General features: G+C 32.3%; 2 protein-coding genes across 3 annotated transcripts in view; both read left to right on the forward strand.

Moving 5' to 3' along the window:
* The window catches only part of LHFPL3 (LHFPL tetraspan subfamily member 3), a 629,939-nt gene that overhangs the window by 596,414 nt on the left and 11,430 nt on the right, over positions 1–22,095 (forward strand). The window contains exon 13 of the mRNA XM_032484193.1: positions 19,604–19,788. The gene's annotated coding sequence lies outside the window, so the exon portion shown is untranslated. The remainder of the gene's footprint in view (positions 1–19,603; positions 19,789–22,095) is intronic.
* The window catches only part of KMT2E (lysine methyltransferase 2E), a 55,292-nt gene continuing 52,836 nt past the window's right edge, over positions 19,640–22,095 (forward strand). Inside the window, exon 1 of one of the 2 annotated variants that reach the window (XM_032484181.1) lies at positions 19,640–19,788. In XM_032484181.1, coding sequence (XP_032340072.1) covers positions 19,718–19,788 — 71 coding nt within the window. In that variant the 5' untranslated portion in view covers positions 19,640–19,717. The remainder of the gene's footprint in view (positions 19,789–22,095) is intronic. The other variant, XM_032484182.1, reaches the window with a different exon arrangement.

Here is a 22,095-nt window from a genome sequence, read left to right on the forward strand (position 1 = left end):
AAATTACTGGCTTAGGGAGTTTCACTGTGGAAGACTGAGTACACAAAACCTTACTTAGAATCTTTGAAATATTTTATTAGGTGAAAATGGTGGATAGTGCAAGAGTTTGTTTAGGAATTTGGGATCAGTACTCAGTTGTATTATGCTTTGAGTGATTATTTAATCCAGATCCTTAACTCCTGTGTAAAGATTGTGCATTTATTTTATAAACTAAGTGGTTAAGATACATGGCCCAGAGTTTGGTTCGTTAAACTTACTATCTAATGTAGGAAATCAATATAATAGGAGAAATTGGTTTATGTAGCCATAGAGGGAAAAATACTTATATTGTTGTTGATTGTGACCTAGATCAAGTTAAAACACATAAGGCATTTGGATTTATTTGGCTTCAAACAATATCAAGTTAGAAACTATAAGAAAAGCTGCCTTCACTCATGAGCTTTCTTCGTACTGGTCTGCTTCATTGCTTTGGCGTTTGTTTCTTTTTCTTTATTTTGATACATTTTGGTTCCTATAAAATGAAACTTTTTTGTATATTACACTTTATAAACGGGCTTTAAATGTTTGGTTTTTATTCATTTATACCCCTAATGGACTATCTATGTTTTTGATTGTCAAGGCAAATTTATTAAACGGTGAAGCATAATTTTGTTCCCAGAGTTTTAAAACATTTGGTTTCTTGGGCAAAACAGTCAAATGGTCTTTGTTCTTAGGATAGCTGAGTTTGGGGGATTAGTTGTTTATCTGTTTAAGTGGATTTGTAGAAAATCATAAAGTAATTGGAGAGCAGATTTTATTTTTAGAGACCACATTTTGATCATGCTTCCCTTTTGTTGTCAGTATAAGTTATAGGATCTCTGATCTCAATTTAAGTTTACAACCTTTACAAGGCTTCTTATTTCTCTTCAACTCTTTAGATCTGTGATAACTCTTCTATAGTTTTGGCTTGTCTGTCTTCCTCACAGCTTCCAGCCAGAGAATTTTTACCATGTATACCATAGTAGGCTGTAAAATTTCTTGAATCTAAAAATGGGAACATGAGGCAAAAAGCCAATTAGTAAATTAGGAGAAACTCTTCCTCTTGGACATACATTAGTGGTCTTAGTGAAATTATAACTTCTTAAATTGGTTTATTTCAAAGAATAAATGGTCCCATTTTTATGCATCAAACTTTTAAAGGAATGTGGTTTTATTTTTTAAAGTGTGTTATAAATGCTAACAGGTTCTGCTTTTCTGGAAGTTACTACTAGGACTTAAAATGCGTGCTGACATTGTGTGTTTAAAGTATTGTGTAAAACCAATAGGATTTTGAAGAGCTATCAAAACTGCTTAACGTTAGCTATAGTAAAATAATACTTTCTTAAGAGATGTTATCTTTATTTTTAAAAATATTTTAATAATGTGTAATAGCTTCTGTCTCCAAAGGGTTCATTCTTGGCAGATGGTAGGTGCTCAATTATTTGCTGAGTTTAAGGCTTTTGTTTAAGCAAACACATTTACATCTCAAATATTTAGGGTGATCAGGGACTGTTTCTTGTCATGTGTTAGAATAAACATTAAACACTTGTCTTCAGTGAGACCTACTTTTTAATGTTGAATATAGAATTATTTTTACATTGTGTTAGTTATTTTTTGTGTTGACTGGCAAAATAACAAGACATACTATTTGAGATAATTGCTGTGTAAATGTTAATCCAGTTTATAGGCTGGGTTTAAAATTGAAGTGGCTATCTCTTTTTTACTGTCTCTTTTGTAATGTACAAATGTTGGGAGGAGCCTCATTTTTTCCTTAATATTGAAAGGATAGTATTTTTTATTACTTAAAAGTTTATTTAATATGGAAGAGAATATTTGTGGTTGAAAATTATTTTTAAGTGCACTAATTTTAAAGTAGACAGTATCCAACTGTAACAATCTTGCTATTGCAACTTAATGATGAATATTTTCTAAAGAGATGAGAATTAACCAAAAGAATTATTTTTTGTTATTGTGAGCACTTACGCTACATTAAAAATCAAACGGTAGCAACTCAGACTAAGTTAGTTAGATCTTAATTGTATCTTTAAGAATATGAAAAGGTTTTATTAATCATTAGTAACTCAAGGATGCTTTTTATTTAAATCAGAGGCAAGAAAATTGTTGATCTTCTATTTCATTTGATAGATATTTTCACTTGATGTGAAATCAAGTCTTTTTTTCCCCTTGAGGACAGCTCATAAATCAAATTTTATTTTAAAAAGGAAAGCCATATTTGTGTTGTTTGCTGAATTTTACAGCTTTGTTGAAAATCTGATTTATTTACCTAAACTATTTAAGCTTTTGGGGATGTTAGACATTTTCAGTGCAACAGGTCAATCACAGAATTCTTTTTTGATGTATTACATTAAGATGCCATCAAAATGGATGATACGCCTTTTAATGAGTAAACAATTTGTAATTTAATTAGTAAATAATCAACTACTCTCCCATTTTTAGTTAACATATTTGTATTTGCTTTCTAAAATTGTCTCAAATGTGAAATCTGGGTTTAAGAAAGGACCTGTATACAGTCAACATAAGAAACAAAATGATTTGTGCAGCTTACTTTATTCTATTTACACAATTAAAGGAGAGAGAATTTTCTAGCAACTCTTAGATGATTGCTCCTAAGGAATAAACATTCTTGGTCCTGAGATTAATTATTGAGAAAGATGACATTGAGTAATCACACCTGTGTTATAGCCCACATGGGTGCAGCATATAAGTCTGAGTCTGTGGAAGAAGCTAAGTAATGTAACAATGGGATTGAGTTAGTTTTGGTTCATGGTATTTGTAGGATAATTTCAAGTTCACTTAATTATATTATCTAACATTTTACCTGAGACCAGAAATTTTTTTGTAAAAAGTTTATGTTGACTTTTATTTTCACAGGGTATTTAAAAACATAATTTCTATTTAAAGACTTTTAAGTTTACCCTAATAAATTAAACTAAATTTAAGCTTTAGAGTTAAATAAGTTTAAAGATTAAATGTGTTTTCCATTTTTTTCCTCACTCTGGTCTAAGAATTAGGTAAAGCCTGCTGTTAATGGTTTTTGGCAAAAAGTGAGGAATGTGGTGAAAATAATGAACCATTATCACTTAGGATGTCAGGAAAACACAGGTTTGTTTTTCAAAAGTTCACATGTCAGGAGACTATGATAAGACACTCTTCTAGTATTTTTTATTATTTCATAGACTAATAAGTCATAGTGTCTACTTTTGATTTTACTGAGAGACCTCTTGAATTCCTCTTAAATTTCATTTAAGGAAATACAAATTTCAGGAATTTGAAAACCCATTTTTCCTCATTAATCATGTGGCAAAAGGTGGGAAGATTCTTGATGTGACTGATTCGAATGGTTAGGATTACTTCAGGAACCATAAACAGATGGGGAGCTGAGGTTGGTCTCATACATAGTAACTTCTTGAAGAAGTAAGATTGTTCCTTTTGGAATTATTCGCTTTTCTATTCAGCTTTAGCTGAAGCTACGTAATTGGTTGAATTGACACAGCTGTATTACATCTCAGCATTAAGCCCGTACCTAAACACTGTTTCTGAAGCACAGACAAAAGGTTAATTTGAGTAGCTACTGTTTCCTTTGCACTGTTTATTTCTGCTTCTCAAAAGCTTACTGTTAGAGGATTTGTTTGGATGCAAGGAACAGAAATCAGCTCCAACTAGCTGAAGTAAAAGATTTGTTATAAGGCTGTAGGGAAATCTCACAGAACTTATTTGAAGAAAGTACAGTTGGGCCTCACAGGAATTGGCAGGGTGTCAGAGAGCCACTATTCTCCATCTTGATCCCTCTAATTAGCTGTGACTGGTTAAGGAGATGGTACTGGGGTGAGACTTTATGGTGTGTGTGTTGGCGGGCAGTTTTCCTTGGATTGAGAGCAAGAGAAAGACACCTCTAATTCATCTGAAAATAATTGCTTTTTTTTCCAGAGATGTTCAAATGTAACTGGGAGGGCCTTTAAAACTAAATACTTAGTATCAAACTGATGATTCCCTTTTCTAATTTAAAAATGCAGATGGTACTTATACACATATATCCGTATGTTGAGGAATGCTCCCCCAAAACCAGGGTTTTCTTTTTGGTTTAATTTTTTATTTTGAAATAATTTCAAACTTACAGAAAATTTACATGAGTAGTGCAAAAGTTCCTTTAGACCCTTCACCTAGAATCCCCTGATATTTAATAATTTGTCACTTTCTTTACTATTCTTTATACTTGTTAAAAAAAAAAAAGAATTCTGAATCATTTGAGAGTATATTGTAAATGCCATGCCCTCTTAGAGCCCTCAGTACTTAATTATGCATTTCTTTTCTCGGGTAACCAGAGTAGTTAAATTCAGGAAATTTAGCATTGATACAATATTTTTATCTAGTCTGTAGTCCATAGCCCACTTTTATCAGTTGTCCCAATTAAGCCCTTTATTAGTATTTTTTGCTGATAGAATAGCCAATCCAGGACCATAGATTGCATTTAGTTCTCAGGTCTCTTTTTGTCTCCTTTAATCTGGAAGAGAGTTCCTCAGTCTTTTGTCATGACGTTGGCAGGCTAGTTATACAGTGCCCCTTGATTTTGGCTTGTTTAAGGTTTCTTCGTAATTAGATTCAGATTTTGCATTTTTGTCAGGAATACTAGATAAGTAATATATGTGTTGTTCTATCACCTGGAGGCAGTTGATGTTTATTTGCCCATTACCAGTATGCTCATTTTGATTGCTTGGTTAAGGTATTGAGTAGTTTCTCCATTGTACAGTTAGTGTTTCTCATTTTGACATTATTAAGTAATTTGTGGGGAGATATTTTGAGATTGTGTAAATATTTTGTTTCTCATCAGACTTTCCTCTCCTAGGTTAAGCATATGTTGATGATTCTTAAGTTGATGATGCTTCAATTTTTGCTATGGTGACTGCACATACACCAAAGTTTTTAGCAGTGGTTTGTTTCTGGGTAATTGGAATTATGGGAATTTTTCTTTTCTCTTCTGTTTTTTCTGTAATGCCTATAGATTGCTTTTGTAATCACAACAAATAAATGGAATTTTAAGGTAAGAAGATCACATCTAGAGGGGCCTTGAATTTGCACTGTAGTACTAGTCTCAACTAAGTTTTACACTGTTCTAGCTCTTCCTTTTTATTTTACAGGTAGACCTAGCCCCAGAGAGGTTAAGTAATTTTTCCAAGGTCATATAGTCAGTGGTTGATTATGGATTAAAATTTAAGTCCTGATGCATAGTACTTTATACTTTTCCAAGAAATAATGCTTACTTTCCTCTTGAAAAGCCAGGCTTTTAGATTCTCTTAATGAGGGGAAACTGGTTTTTGGGCACTGTCATGTGGCAGATTCTGTTTAGTGCTTTTTACATCCCAGTTCAAGATGATCTATTGATTTTCAGAATCCATGTTACTTGGATAAAAGTCTTGGATTGGAATTATAGCAATACCAGTGGGGATCAAGTTTCTGTGAGTCTTGAATGCCAGGATAAGAGTATGGCTTTTATGGGAGAGCCACTGAAAAAATTCCTTTGGCAAATGACATACTTGGGCATGCTTATTTGTTTCTCTAATTCTTAAGTTTATGAAGGTAATATGTGCTTTAAAAATTATTAATTATTATTACTTTTTTTTTTTGGCAGAGGGGCAGTAATTGGGTTTTATTATTTATTTTTAGAGGAGGTACTGGGGACTGAACCCAGGACCTCATGCATGCTAAGCATTTGCTATACCTTCCCCCTGGAAATGTGTGCTTTTTAAAAGAACTCAAACAGTACTGCTTTAGAGGCAGTATTGCAGAAGGCTGAAGAGTAGAAACTCTAGAATCACACTGCTTTGATTTTACTGCATTCAAACTAGTTTTTACTGCTGTGTGACCTTGTGCCTTAAGTTCTTGATCTGCAAAATGTAGATAATAATAAAGCCAGCTTATAGAGTCTTCTTTTAAAATTGAGGTTGATCCAGAGTTGTTTAAGAATTCTATGGGTTAATATGTGTAAAACTTCTAAGCTTTATAAGCTGTTTCTGCTGTAGTTGTTTAGGGAAAAAAGTGAGTCTCTGACTCCCATCTCTAGTTTCTCTTTTATGCTGAAGTGGTCACTGCTTATAGTTTATTTTTTCTGAAGTGTTTTATGTAGAAGCTGTAGAAGTTTCTTTAATGTTCATTTAACAAACCTTTAGGATTAATATTCTTCCTTTAAACAATACTAATGCCCATTGCATGTTGAATAATGAAAACTAGTCTGTGCTGCTTCCACCACTAGTTGAGTTGAATGCACATAGCAGTCATATGTTTGTTCCCAAATTGGCTAATCTCATTGTACTTGTGTTGTGTTTATATTAATTAGATATTATAAAAACTAATGATAAATGAGTGTGAAGAGAGAACTGTTGTTTAAATGAAAACTAAGTTAAATGCTTTGGAAAACTTTATGATAAAGGCAAATTAATTGCTGAAGAAATTGTCAAGTTAGGTATGGGTAAGACAATTAAAAGATTATGGGGAGAAATTATGAAAATCTAGAAGGAAGTATGCATTCACATTGCTCCATAGCATCTAAGTGATTTACCTTGGAATAATCTAAAACCAAAAACCATAGACAATGCATTATAGATATAGCTTATACAAGAACAAGAACCCAGAATTTGAATTAGGGGAGCGGTATTCCAAGAGAATATTTTGTCTTAATACCAAAATATTGATGAATGATATTCTAATTAAAATAGTGTTTACTCTCTCTCTATATATATATAATTTTTTGCTGATTCTCCATGTTGATGACTGACTTTGATGAACTTACAAACTTCTATTTTTATATATAAGTCCAGATTTCTCTGTTTAATCCCAAAGGGAATGGGTCCCACTACATTCTGTAACCTTTTTTCTTTTAGTAAATTGGAGATCTAAAAATGTTCTTTTGGAATCAGACTCTGGTTTGCCCAGTGGGCTTTATAGGACCCAATCTAAATGAAATGACAGATTGCAAGTATCTCTGGAATTTTAACAGATACATTGACATGTGAAGATCCAATAAATAACCTTTGTTATCTTGTGAGATTTAAATTGTTCTCTTCCTTAGGACCTTTCTAATTGATGAGATTATAAACTAGATTCATTTTGTGCCAGATAGTTGAATGCCCTCTGTGTGAAAGCATCATGGAAGCTACTAATTTTGGTTTGCTGATCTTGCACATATTTCCTAAGGGAAGTAGCTGATGATTGTGTTGGCTAATATCCTAGGATCAGTTTGTATGGTTTTCAAATTTCAGCTGTAATTGGTGTATTGTAACCTAGTTGCTATATGTTAATAGTAACCTGTTAGTTATACATTAATGTAATAACTGCTTGATTTTTTAATTCCATGTTAAAACTGGCAGATTTTGTGGGGATGGTATGATTTTGGCAAAACACAAAAGTTCTCCAATTACTAATAATAAAGATGAATAAGTAATTAAAACTCCCCCAAACAACTTTAGGATCAGATGGTTTCACTTGTGAATTCTGTCAAGTATTTAAAGAAAAGTTAATACCTATCCTTCTTAAATTATTCCAAAAAATTAAAGAGGAAGAAATACTTCCAAACTCATTTAACAAGACCAGCATTATCCTGATACAAAACCAGACAAAGACACAAAGGAATATTATAGGCCAGTATCACTGATGAACATAGATGAAAAAATCCACAAGAAATTATTAGCAAACAGAATCCAACACAGATGGTAAGTAAGCTCATCCTTGTGACCATTTTGAAATGTATGTAAGTACTAAATCACTATAATACACACCTGAAACTAGTATGATACTGTCAGTTATTCTTCAATTAAAAAATGAGCTGCAAAAAAAAAAAAACCCCACAAAACTTTTTTTTATTGTCATTATTTTGAGAATATCTGAGAAGCTTTGATATTTATCACTTTAATTAAATCTAGAGTGATGGTGGAGATTTTAAAAGGCTTTCTGCTGGTATAGCCTAAACTATCACAGAAAGTTTAAAGTTTATGCTTCTTATGTCCTAAAGTAAATGATTCATTACAAATTTGGGGGAAAGTATTTCTAATTCACTCCCCAACTTCACACAGCAATTTCTTTTTCCATGTTCAAATGACTTTTATAAGAGTGGCCCATCAGCTCAGTACATGTGGGTTGTTTTTCATTTATATATAATCTCTTAACAGAAAGTCCTTTTATTAACCCCAAAACTTGTTAGTATTTTTTAATCTCATAAGTTAAAAAATTTTTTAAATTCAAATATAGTTGATTTACAGTGTTATGTTAGTTTCAGGTATACAGCAGAGTGATTCAGATATATATATATTACTTTCTCAGATTCTTTTCCATTATAGGTTATTACAAAATACTGAATATAGTTCCCTGTGCTATATATTAGGTCTTTGTTTATCTGTTTTATATATAGTAGTGTGTATATGTTAGTTCCATACCCATAATTTATCCCTCCTCTGCCCTTTCCCTTTTGGTAACCATAAATTAATTTTCTGTATCTGTGAGGCTGTTCTGTTTTGTGATTAACTTCATTTGTATCTTTTTCTAAGATTCCACATATAATCACAGAAAGGTCTCTGCAGTGAAGTTTGAAAGTGAAATTGGGTGTAGTCTGTCTTAGAGCAAATATACTGGTCACTATAGGACTTGTATATACCAACTTCATTCTTGACTTTTTTTTTTTTCTTTACTGTAAAATTTCTTAGTGCTTGTATGCTTCTTAAAGTTCTCCTAATAGAGACTTAAATCTATTTATGCCATAGTTCATTTTTGAGGGTAAGATGCATAGACTTTTTCTGTAAGCTTCAACTCTAGTTGTAATGCACTAGTCCTTCCATTTCTTAATTTTTGTTTTTGTTTTTACATTAATGTATGAAAAGGGAGAAGTTGATCTTTGAATACTGTAAATCCTAAGATTAAGGACTGGGAAAAATTCTGTAGAAATAAACATGGTTTAAACATGGAAAATATTTTTCCCTTTTTATTCATTTTGATCTCTTGCTAATTTTGTAGGTTGTTACTTAGAAATTAAAGTACTCTTATTTTAGACTTAAGATTTTTTTATGGTAAATATTTAAATGCATGTGAAATTTTAAGACAACTTCAGATACTTAGAGTAGTAGAGCTGCTGTTCTTTTACCATTTGAGTGGCCTCAGTAATCAACAGTATTGTGACTGGAATTGATTAAATTATCATTGGATTGAAAAGTACAAGCTTCATGACTTTAATTCTAGAGGCAAGACACTAACATCCATAAATGAGTATCCACAGTGTATTTACATATCTTATTTACTCCGCACAGTGACTCTGCAGGTAGATCTTTTACCCATTTTTCATGAAAGGCCTAGAGAAAGTGAGGGTCACATAGCTGAAGAGTGATAAGAATTTTAAGTCAGGTCATTTGAAAATTATCATAACTTTCCATTGATCCTTATAAAGGACTAATTCTTGGCAAGGTAATGAGAATATACAAATTATTAGTCCAAGGCAGTTACTTAAGAAAACTACTCTTAGAATACTCTTGATTATATTAGATTGTCCTAGCTCATTTCAGGTGTCTTAAGGACAACTTAATTTTGTTCACTGCTCATTCCCCAGCACCTCAAACAGTATCCAGAGTATAGTATATACTCAGTAAGTCTATTAAATGAATGAACTTGAATTTATTTTGTTATATTTTAAAATAATAGAATAGTTGCCATAATCTGGGGGGTAGAGATACTTAACACTAACAATTTCTTCCATTGTTTGGAGACAAAGTACTCCAAACTTGATGGCAACAAGTTGAAAGGGTTGTTGATTGTTGGAAATTTCTCTGATGATGAAGATGATGATGGAGGTTATGGAAACTGAGGAAGAATGAATTTGAAACACTAGAGGGGCACAGAAGACTGGGTGACCAAATATAATAGACTAGAGAAAAGATTAAAAAGAGAACTGGGAGGATCGGTTACTAATAAGAAATGAAATGGAAGACAGTATGTGAAAATGATTCAGTTTGAAAGTTTGTTTGATTTTTGCAGTGATGACAGATATTTGAACTGGATGTATGCTATAGATGTCTGGGAATAAGAAGTCAGGAATGAATGGTTAAATCCAAGATTGGTGGAGGCTAATACTGGGGAGGATTGAGCCTTAGAGGACAGCCAATTTTTGGTAATAAGAGAAAAATAATTAAAAAAACAAAAAAGGTTCCAGAAGGAAATAAATCACTAATATTCTTTAGGGGCAGGGTTTTTTTGTTTTGTTTTTAAGATATGTTCTTGTTCATCTAAAATGAGAGGAGGGGATTGAATGTGTTAGAAAAAAGGAAAATGTGGCTTAATCAAGAATAACTTAGGTGGTATCTTAGCCACTATGTTCTAGGCTTTGAGAGCTAATGTATAAATATCTCAGTTCTTGCTGTAGGGTTATATAGATCTAATTGTGGAAGCTATACATCTAATACTTGTTTCCCAAAAGTGTCAAAATATAAACCAGTGGTGGGGAGGGTATATAGCCCAGCGGTAGAGTGCATGCTTAGCATGCACGAGGTCATGGGTTCGATCCCCAGTACTTCCGTTAAGTTAAAAAATAATAATAATGATGATGATAATAAATAAACATTACCCCCCCAAAACCCCAAAAAACAAAAAAAAAAATTAAAATTAAAAAAAATACATAAACCAGTGACTAAAAAATATAATATATTCTTTAGGAAGTTAAGGGGGGAAGAGGTTAGTATGTAACAGGTTTTATAGCTGTAACAGTTTTTTGCGTTAACCTAGTGAAATTTTTGTTTGCAGATAAGGAAACAGTTGTCAGGAGGTTGATATGCTGGAGACGTCAAAGCTAGTTTTGTAACAGAGATGTCTCAGTTGGGAAGTTGAGGCTTCAAGGAGGCATTCATTGGTACTTAAACGATCCTTGAAGGCTTAATGAGATTTTTATTTATTGGGTGGAATGGATTTGAGTAGAGGAAAATGAGTTTAGAGAACTTGAAGGGGACAAGGATATGCCAAGCAAGAAGACTGGCATAATCAATGGATTTATATATTGGATTATTAGTATGGAACGAGGTAACTTGATAAGGCCAAAATTAGAAACCTATTATTACTATGAGCTATTATGTTTTTTTTGAAGGGGACAACATTAGGAAATTAGTGGGCTTTGAAGTATTTTCAGTGTTTAAGCAAGTGTTCTAAAATAGAGCACTGTAGCAAATGCCTTCTTTTTTTTTTTTTTTAAAAAGACATCCAAGCCACATTCCAGACCTGCTAAATCATATTATTGGATATGTTATTTTCAACTCCTAACCTCAGGTGTATGAAAAATAGCATTTTGTTGATCTGTTTTTGAGAATCACTGGTTTAAAGGTAAGTTAGAATAGGAAAGACCATTTAGAAAATTAATGTGGTAGCCCAAATCTGAGATGCTAAAATGTAGCCAGTGGGATCAGAAAGATTTGTTTAAATCTTATTAATTAATTAGATTTCATGCACATTGTTTTTGTATTGGGAAAGAAGAGAGGATTCACGTTCTCAGTCTAAAAGAAGTGATTCAAAATAGTGATAGAAGGAATACTTAGTTAATCCTGAAGAGCGAGGACATTGTTTTACTTGAGATTAAAGAATGAGAGAATAAAATTAGGTGCCAACTTTGTTTCAGTCAAAAAGTATGCCTTTGCCTGGTGACTTACTTATTTGAAGGCTGAAAAAGAAAGAGTGAACCAGCCTGATAGTCTATGTAGGTTGAGTGACTAATGCATAATTTTTATTGTTGATTTTGTTTGATTTTTTAATTACAACAGACTTTAACACTACTTTTTGGAAGAGTTTTTTTTTTTTTTCTCCTGCCCTTGGACAAGAGAATTTACAAGTGAAGTAAGTTTTTCATGTCAAATGTTGAGTCAGTAAATACTTACATTTAGCCAATGATTTTCAAACTATTTAGGAATCCTTAGGTTTTTAATGGAACTTACCTGGTAGGTGGGAGGAAGTGCAGGCAGGGACATTCCCCTGCCACCGTCTTTAACCATAGACGTTGCAAATAATGAGGTACCAATGCCTACTTTGCCCAATAAGAGATACCACTAATCACTGTGGCCACCTCCCATTATATCTGGCTGTAGTTTTTGTAACATAACAAAGTTGACACTAACAATCATTGAAAAAGCATAGACTATTAAAATTATTTTTTATCCTAAAGTCAAAATAGATGATTAGATTTCTGTGTAAGATTTCATTTGTAGGAAAGTTTCTGTCAGTACTAAAAAAATTTTTTGAAGGCCACAATTATATAGTCTCTTTTTAAATTTAAATTTAAATTTTGAGGTAATTGGTAATTGTAGCTTCACGTAACAATTGTAAGAAATAATAGAAATTCTGTGTATCCTTTCCCTGGTTTACTTAATGATTATATCTTGCAAAACTGTGGTACAGTGTGATCACAGTATTGACATTGATACGATTCACCCATCATTTTCAGATTTCCCCAGTTTTACTTGCACTTGTTGTGTGTATATGTGTGTGTGTGTGTATGTGTATGTATTTCTTTGCATTTTTATCACATGCATAGGTTCCTATATCCATCACTTCAGTTAAGATATAGAACAGTTCCATCATCACAAGGATCCCTTGTGTTGCCCTCTGATAACTACACTAATCTGTTCTCCATTTCCATGTCATTCAAGAATATTAGCTAAATGAAATTACACTGTGTGTGTGACATTTTGGGGGTTGCCTTTTTTTTTTTTCCACTCAGCACAATTTCCTTGAGATTCACCCAAGTTGTTGCATGTATCTGTAGTTCGTTCCTTTGTATTGCTAAGTAGTATTCCATTCAATGTTATTTTCCCATTTGGTAGCTACCACATAGTAACATGCAGCTTTGTACTTTTCCTTTTAAATATGCAGAATATGTTGTCTCTCAGTTTCTTTTGTTAACTTCCCTGACTCTGTTTTCTTTTATATTTCATTCCCCAACTCTCTTGGGACTGTTGGGAGCACAGTTGAAAAATTACTCATGTATGATAATTTTTTTTAACTGAAGGAATTTTAGGACCCATTGAAGTATGTGGTGTTATACTTTACAGTACTAACTACTTTTGTATATAAAAGTAACATTTTAAGAAATTGGGAGGATGTGATTATTCTTAAGTATGAAGATGTCTTTTTCTTCTTCATTTGTATATCAAGCAGTACATTCTAAGGTAATCTTGGACCATGGCAAGTAGAAAATGGGAATAGATAACTGTTTAGAATGAAATCACTTTTGTTACTTTACATATTCAGGTAGTAACAAAGACTAAACTCACTCTAAGAATAGTTTGTATGTGTAAGAAACAGAAGTTGTATGTTTCTATCTGGAAACTACATAGATACCAATCACTGAATGGCATAAAAGGCCACATTTTAATAGATTTTACTAGTTTAGTGATCTCCCACGCTTTGGGGAGTGAAAAATACTATTTTAAAATAATAGCATGGTGCATTAAAAAACTGGATAGTATTGAAATTATTTTAACTCAAGGGGGTTTTGGGGTGGTGATGGAGGAGTGTGCCAGTACTTTAACAGCTTGAAGAATTGGTGTTTAGAATAGCTTCCCCAAACCCTGTTGGAAAGAATGGTACTCAACTATGTAATGCCAGACAGACAGTGCAGCATATTGTATTCACCATCAGCATTCCTTATCATTATGGTACATTTTTCATATTCGATGAGCCAACATTGGCACATCATTATCAATCAAAGTATATAGCTTATGTTAGGGCTCACGCTTTGTGGTCATGGTTTTGTTTTTTGGTTTTTGTTTTTAAAGATTGTTCTTAATACTTTACTTTGATTCCAGTATCAAATCTCTGATGCTAAAGATAAGGTAAACTGGGTTGCAGGGTAGCCAGTATGGAGTACTGCCAAATACTGTCAGATTTGGGAAAGTGCTTCATTCTTGACTGTATAGAGGTGATTTGGTGCTCATTGGGTAATATCATGAGGGTTGCCATTGGCTTATTCTTTAAAGAGTTTAATCTTATTAGAGTCAATCTTGTTTTGATAAGAATTCTGTAAAAAGGGATCTCAGGGTCCGGATGAGCTATTTATTTTAACCATTACCCTTTACATGGATTTTCATTTTATGACAATAATTGAAACAGTGTGTTCAGAGTTTGTAATGAAGAGGTTTGGCTGTTGGCTTTTTAAGTGAAACACTTCTATCACATTCTCTGAATTTGCAGTCCAATACAGAAGCATCCTTTCTCCTTTACTGACAAGAATGCACTCTGGAATAGATCAAGCATTCTTAATAGTTTACTTGACTTACAGGTATAATAGCTGAGAGTTGTTCTCTGATACTCATCTTTTGAGGACTCTTCCTAAATATTTAATGTTACCTGGTAATCATAGCTAAGTCTTAACTGAGTGCCACACATAATCCTTGAAACTGTTCAGAAATATGTTCTATGATTATTCCTGTTTACAGATAAGGAACTAAGACTTCAAGAGAATAAGTTACCATTATTAATAAGTGGCAGAGTGAAAACTGAAGCAGTGCTATTTTACTGATTTAGTAGTAACAGTTGGAATTATACTAAAATATGATACAGTGAAACTCTGTGAAAACCTCATATGGAACAAGAAACTGTGTTTTTTGAACTTTGAATTTTACATGTAGATTTCCATTTCTTAAGTAGGTCCATCAACATTAACCTTGACTACAGGAAGAAAGGTTTTTCTGAGCAGAGATTTTATTTGCTATTGAAGTATTATAATGTAAGTTGAATTGGTGAAATTCTTTGTCTCTAGGAACCAAATGGTTATCAAATAGAAAATTCAACTGGTTAGATAGGTGGTTTTTGCTTAATAAATAATTCGATATAAGCAATTGAGTATACTTATGTATACATTAGTAATCTCAAATTCAGAACCTGATTCCCTTAACTTAAGGGTTGCTTTTCAGTTCACTAGCGAGGCATGTGTTTGTCCCTGAAAATAAGAGAATTTGAATCTATTTATCCTTTGAGTATATGCTTTACATCATCCCTGAAATATTTTAAACATTAATTTTAGACTTTGAGCCCATACATTTTTACTTACTTTGTAGTGTTTTAATGCATTGTGGAATAGATGTAAATTTATTAAGTAGATCAGGTTTGGGGAAGGAGCAAAGTGGGTTTTGTTATTTCATGTAGTGTGCCAGAATGAATGTAGTCCAGATATTTTGGAGTGAAACACTTACGTATTTAATTTCTCCTCTTTTTGAGAGAGGTAGTTGTCAGTTTTTTCCCCTTAACTATAAATTCTAAATTATTTATTTTACCAGTTATCTCACTTTTTAATTTCAGGCAAACTAATGTGTAGGTTCTGGAATCAGACTGTTGGGGTTCAAAACCTGATTCTGCCATTTATTAGCTATGAAACTTTGGACAAGTTTAACCTCTCTGCCTTACCTGTGAAATGGGGATAAAAAATGTGCTCACACCATGGCTAATTGTGAGAATTAAGCATTGTAAGCACTCAGTGTTTATCATCACTATTACTATAATCTCTAGTTGCATATCTGTCAGATAAGTGCTCATGGAGCACTGCCTGATAGTAACAGTAACTCAACTAGAAAAATACATTATTCATTCTGTTGTCAGATTTATTTTTTTGTAACTTTTTAGAATCTGATATTCTGTTGTTTTGATTATCAGGGATAATCTGTTAATGTACTTGTGATTGTAAAATTTAAACTATAGGATCATCAGCCTAACCTACCTTCATTTATAGTTGTAGCTCAGAATAGCGAAATGAGTTGACCAAATTTTCATAGGTAGTAACTTGGTAATAGCTCTTGATCAACCAGTATTCTATTTATTATACCTTAATCAACTTCTATAAATAAAATTATAAATAAAATTAAAATTTTAAATGAGTAATGAGAGCTGTTTAATTTCTGATTTATGAGGAAATCTCAGTTATGTGGCCCCTCACAATATTTTCAGGTTTCTTTATTTCATTTTTATTAGCCCAAAATTCACCCAATTATTCTCTTAGTGATTCATGTCCAAAATAAATGTTGATTTAATTTTAAATATTTATTGAGGTCTACGTAAGGTGCTTATTAAGGACTGAGAGATTATAATAAATGACCCTTTGCTCAAAGAGATTATGTTAGATTGGGTTGGGCACTTTTTTTTTCTAATTTTAGAAAAAAAATTTTCCTTGTATTTTCATCTTTCCTTCCTTTTGGGCATCATGTTCATCTTTTCAGTGATTTTTTTGTTTGTTTCTGAACTTCTTAACATGGTCTTACAAGCAGCCTCAGTCTTCCTGTTTTTCTGATAGACAGTTTTCTAATTTAATTGCTTTTCCTTGTCTTTTATCTCATTTTTTCCTACTTTAGGGTTTTGTTTGTTGTGGTTTTGGTATCATTGCCTTTGCTCTGCTAAATCTGTTTGTAATGCTGTATTTTCCATTTCTTTTCAATTTGATTTGGGATTTGGTATTTAGCATTAATTGTTGCCTTTACTTGTGTTTACATTTTATTCAAAAAGAGTGAAGAATAAATTCATCTTTTACGAATTGGCTGCTGTCTTTATGTGAGTCCCTTTGGTTTTAGGTTCCATGTTAGAAGTACCTTTAATTTTATGTCCATTTAAAAACAGCTCAATACTCCTATGTTCACTTGGTTTCTAGGTCTATTCTGGATAGCAGGTTTTGTGAAGACATTTATTCTTTCTTGGACCTCAGATTTACCAGACATCTCATGGTATTTCCTTTTATATTATTTCTTTAATGGCTGCCATTTATTCTCAATGTATTTTGTATGTATTTTACTTGCTAGTTGGGTAATCGTTTTTTTGATTCACATATAAGATGTGAGAGCTTTGTGGTAATTGGATTGTGTTGAATTGTTTTCTCTAGTTATGCCTGTGTTACAAGTTGACATCCTTTCTGTTTACCACTTTATCTTTCCCTTTCTTTTCTTACTTCTAAAGACACAGTGATTTGACCCTAATGAATTTACGATTTAAGTATCAACTAGATTTTTTAAACAGGGTGAGTTTCCTGGCTGTGGAGTTTTTTATATTAATGAATATAGTGAAATATTAGCCATTTTGTGGCCTCATTATGACCTCTTGACTTCTGATCTCTTGCGAATAATTTACTGAGATCATTTTCTCTACTGAATCAAACTCATAGTCTGTGGTTCTGTTTCATATGTGATGTGTTGTTATCCTGGGATGAGCTTCTGTGATTTCAGAGACATTCATTTCTGGAAAAGGTGTCTTGTGGTTGTTTTTATAGCACTTAATTGTATAGGTTGACAGCTTATTTGGTTAATGGGGCCAGAGCTGCAGTTTCATCCTGGATGCTCTAATTCACTCACCAATTCTTTGTAAAGTGCCTGTTAACATTTCAGGCACTGTTCAGGGTTTGAGAGACAGGTAGTAATCATACAAATATAAACCACTGTCTGAAGAAGGCTTATAGCAAGCTCTTCACTGCTATTTAAAAACAGCTCAAGTGCAGTGTTTATTGAAGATTGTACATTTGTATAAAACTGGGATACACTATTAAATACATACTCAGATAGATGTTTTAGGCTGGAAATATTACTTAGTTGCCTAAAAGAATACATAATGATTAGACTTCTGCTTTCCAGATTCTGCCTCTTGTTTAAAAAAAAAGTACAACTAAATATTTAACAATATATACCTAAAATAAAAAATTTCCTATGAATCTAATGTAAATATAATTGAGCTGAAGAAAACTTCTACCAAGTAGATGCTACCAGCAAGGAGGAGAATTTCTTTTCATTGTAATTAACCGTTGTTAGCCCCAAGTCTTCAGTGTTTTAAAGAAATACAGAATATTATAACATTTGACTAGAACAGAATTAGTTTTATATATTGCTTGTACTTTGTCATTTGGAAATTTTATAATTTTATAGCTTTATTCAGATTGATAAGTATGGCTTTTATGAGGTAATTCTGAAAAAGTCACAGGTGCAGAAAAGAAGGTAGGGCAATTTTTCTTTTTTTTCACTGTGCTTTGTTTTTAGATGATTTTAATTTGGTGAAAACTGTAAAATCATAACAAGTAGAGAACCATAATTATGTACTTTATTTTCAAAAACTATTAGAAGATTCTCTTTAGAGAAAGAGTTTTTCTATCCACACAGTTTTTTATTGTGTGTGTGTGATGAAATGAGAGCACTCTTATGTGACTACCACTTATTGATTGCTAAATATACATAACTCAGTGTACAAAATACTTTACATTCATTATTTTCTTCACAGATACCCTATGAGGATAAATCCCCATTTTATAAACAGGGAATGCTTAGCAAGGTTCAAAACCTTGCTTAGTTCATACATCTAGTGAATATTAGAGAAAGGCTCCAGTGCTTATGTTTTTAATTTCTAGGTGCAATTGCCTATTACTGTATATTTTTATTATAATAAAATATATGTAATATGTAATATAGTAGCTCTTCCCTAGTTATACATGATTTAAAAGTAAAGGCTACATTTCTTGGAGAATTTAAACCACTGTTACCTCGTTATTTCTCTATTTTGGTAATTTTCCCAGTAAAATATGCACTCAGCAGTTTGTATCATCTGCGAAATAGGAATTAACCTGAATTACACACTTACGTGTAAAAATTAAAGATAAACACAAGAATTACTATTTGAGGGAACAGTTTTCTTTGGAATTTTAGACATAAGGGACAATTTTGACTTTCTCTTATTTATAGGATTATCTCTGTCTGCTTTGTTCTGAGTTGTACTGTATCATTGCTGAAAATATTCCGAGAGGATATTTCACAAGCAGTACATATAGCAGGTGTTAAACAGTGAATTTAGAATAGAGAAATATTGTATTAGGAATCATTAACTCAAGGGAGAAGACTGAAGAAATAGAGAAACTCCCTCAATATATACGTATTAAGGTGATATAGAAAATGACAACCACTGTAAAACAATTGATTTTACTACAAATAAAATAGCCTTTTAAACATACATATATAAACAGAGTGGAATTGGTTCAAATCCTGGTTTTATCTCTTGAACTGAGCAACCTTGGTTAAGTTATTTAACCTTAGTTACTTTTGTATTCCTCAGTGGTAAAATAGAGATCCCTGTATCAGAGTTGTGAGAATTAAATAGATCATCCATGTAAAAGCTTAGCACAGTCCTTTGTTGACACTTGCTTCGTAAGTACGCAAATATTTGTTAATTTATTGTTAGATCATTCAGTGAACCAAGAAGACTTATTTTTGGATACTAGTGCTATAAAAAATTCCATTTTATCTTTCAGAGTGAATAATATTTGTTGGTTTCTCACTAAGCAATATGCCTTAGTAATCTTTGTTTTGGCATCCTAAATTCATTCCCTAAGGGGGATTATGATTCAGAAACTTTTCTTTTGATCACAGTCACCTAATTCCAGAAAAAGAAGCAAAATACAGACTCCCTGAGCGAATCCCAGTTTATATTGATATTTTAATAAAGAATGCTTTCTTTGTGTATTTTGCTTACCTTTGTTATAGTGTGACTGTTGTTGGGAGTATGAAGATGGTTCTTAACTTTTGGTTCCCTTTCTTTTAAACAGGGTTTGTGGATGCACTTAGATGTTTGCAATGAGCACTGTGGCTGGCATGCTCCAGTGTTTTGGATACCAATGCATAGGACTCCATAGTAATCGAATTTACCAGAGGCGAACGTCATGAGCATAGTGATCCCATTGGGGGTTGATACAGCAGAAACGTCATACTTGGAAATGGCTGCAGGCTCAGAGTAAGTATTTAAATTAAAGGTAATTTGGATAGGGAAAGACAGAATATTTCATACGTTATTTTAGCAAAACCAAGCAGTGCTTGATTTGCATTTATTTTTTTTTCTCATTTTAGACTTAGCTATAATGAAATATCAGAAGTTTAAAGGCTTTAACTAAAATTACTTTTTAAAATAACTTTTGAGTCAAAATGCTGTTTCAGATTCTTTGTCTTTTTTATTTGCTAAGTGTTGACATCAGGAATCAAGATAATAGGTTGTTTTTTTAAATTGTAGGATATATCTTGCAATTAAGAAATGTTTATATAGGAAAAGTTACTTGGTTTTAAATTTGAATCTTTTAAAAAATTGTAATATCTGTTTAAACACAGGATTTGCTTTGTTTTTTTATAAAAGTTGAGTTGAAAAACAAAATTCAGGCCATTTTTAAAGAAAAAGAAGGGAGTATTTTCCTGCTGGATGATTATTTTGACAGTTTTTGCTTTTAATGGGAACCATTTCTAATGGATTCATTAGAAATGAAAAGTGAAAGATTCTTACCTTGCTTCTAGACTGTTTGGTCTTGGCAGTTGTGAAGATAGATTTCATTATATTTTGATTTTGAATGAGCAGTACGTTAACACTAAGTTATTGCTGTGAAAATTGACAGTTTGTTTTTGGAAATTGCAAGGGATTCAAGTGCATTGTTGGAAGCTGAAGAACAGGCAGATGCATGTTTGATCTCTGATTCAGAATGTAAATATATTGTTCTTAATGGAACTCTTATTGACCAGAAAGCTGAATTTAAATTTTACAAAAAGGAAATTTACTGAGTTTAGGGCTTCTAAAACTGATATATGGAACGGACAGAAATGCAGTTATTGTTCTCCTTTTGTTGGCATTGCAGTGGTCTAGAAGTGTTTTCACCACTTCTGCTTCTGCCGTTGAAAAAGTCCCAGAGATGCTCTCTAATATTCCTGTGATATACTGTGTAGTCCATTTAACTTGTGATAGTTGTAGTATAGTTTTTTAAAGCCTTTTTTTTTGGTCTGTGCTATGTGTAAGGTATTTTTGTTATAAAATAATAGATTCTCAAACAAGGCACTTGTGACAGTTGATTACCACTCATTCTGCCCAAATAGGAACACTACTAAGGAAGGAAAGAACCTGGAAGCAGGGCTTGACAGGCAAGAGGTTACCAGTCTAAAGTACTAGTTTTTCTTAAGGTAAAGCATCTGATAGATGCAAGTCTATATCTGATAATAGTTGTAGACATTTATTGGTAATAATCAAAGATTCTTTGCTTCCTAAAAGTATTTACCTTGACAGTCTTTTTTAAAATTAGCCTTTTATGCAAGTAATACAAGATGTAGTTTATAAAATATTATTTGTCTGCTAGATAAGAATTAGTCCAATATACAATGTGAGATACACCTTTGCCTTGTTTGCATGTCTGGTATGTGTACTGCAAGGCAATTCACAGAATGAAAGCCATATATTAATAATACAGTTAAAAGAGAATTAAAAATATACTGAAAGAGGGCAGTGTAGGGGATAGCTTTCTACCCATGTTCTTTATTTAAATACATTTATAGAGTATTTATAGAATAAGTGTGATTTATATTGTGGAGCCAAATCTTTTCTAGTACAAACATGGCCGCTTTTATTACAAGCAAATCATCAATTAGTAGGTAGTTACAGAATGACTTTTTAAAGAAATATTTTTGTTTTAGGAAATGATTTTTTTTTTTTCTATTCCACATTCAAGTATATATGTTCCTTGGGTGTAGTATCCCCTACTCAATAGACACAAAAAAGATAGCTGGTGCCAATTATGGAACAACCATTAGAATTTTTGTGGTTTAATTTTCAAACCTTTACATTCTCTTTTTTTATATATTTAAAACCGGGAAACTTAAAAATACCCTTAAATCACATCCCCTACCCTCCTTTCCACAGAAACATAAAGGTTTTGGAGCTGTTTTCATAAGGAATTTTGATATAATTAATATGTTGCTTCCTTTTTAATTTAAATGCATAATCAAAAGATACTGTAGTTGTGTAAGCTGCAGGATGCTGGTGGACGGGTGCATGGCACTTCCCTGTACATTTCTTTGTTAACCTCCTGTGATGCTACATAATTATTTCAAAATGTTTTTTAAAAAGAGACCAAATTACATTTTATTACACTCATGTGGCTATGTAATGTTATTAATTATACATGGGAAGTTGAGAAGGTCTGTGGATCTGTGAAGAATGGGTTTGGTAAGCTATAGTCCAGTATTTCCATACTCAGTAACATTTGCTCTTGTATTATTGTGTCTCTAAAAT

This window comes from Camelus ferus, chromosome 7 (assembly GCF_009834535.1).
Source record: "Camelus ferus isolate YT-003-E chromosome 7, BCGSAC_Cfer_1.0, whole genome shotgun sequence".
Taxonomy (NCBI): domain Eukaryota; kingdom Metazoa; phylum Chordata; class Mammalia; order Artiodactyla; family Camelidae; genus Camelus; species Camelus ferus.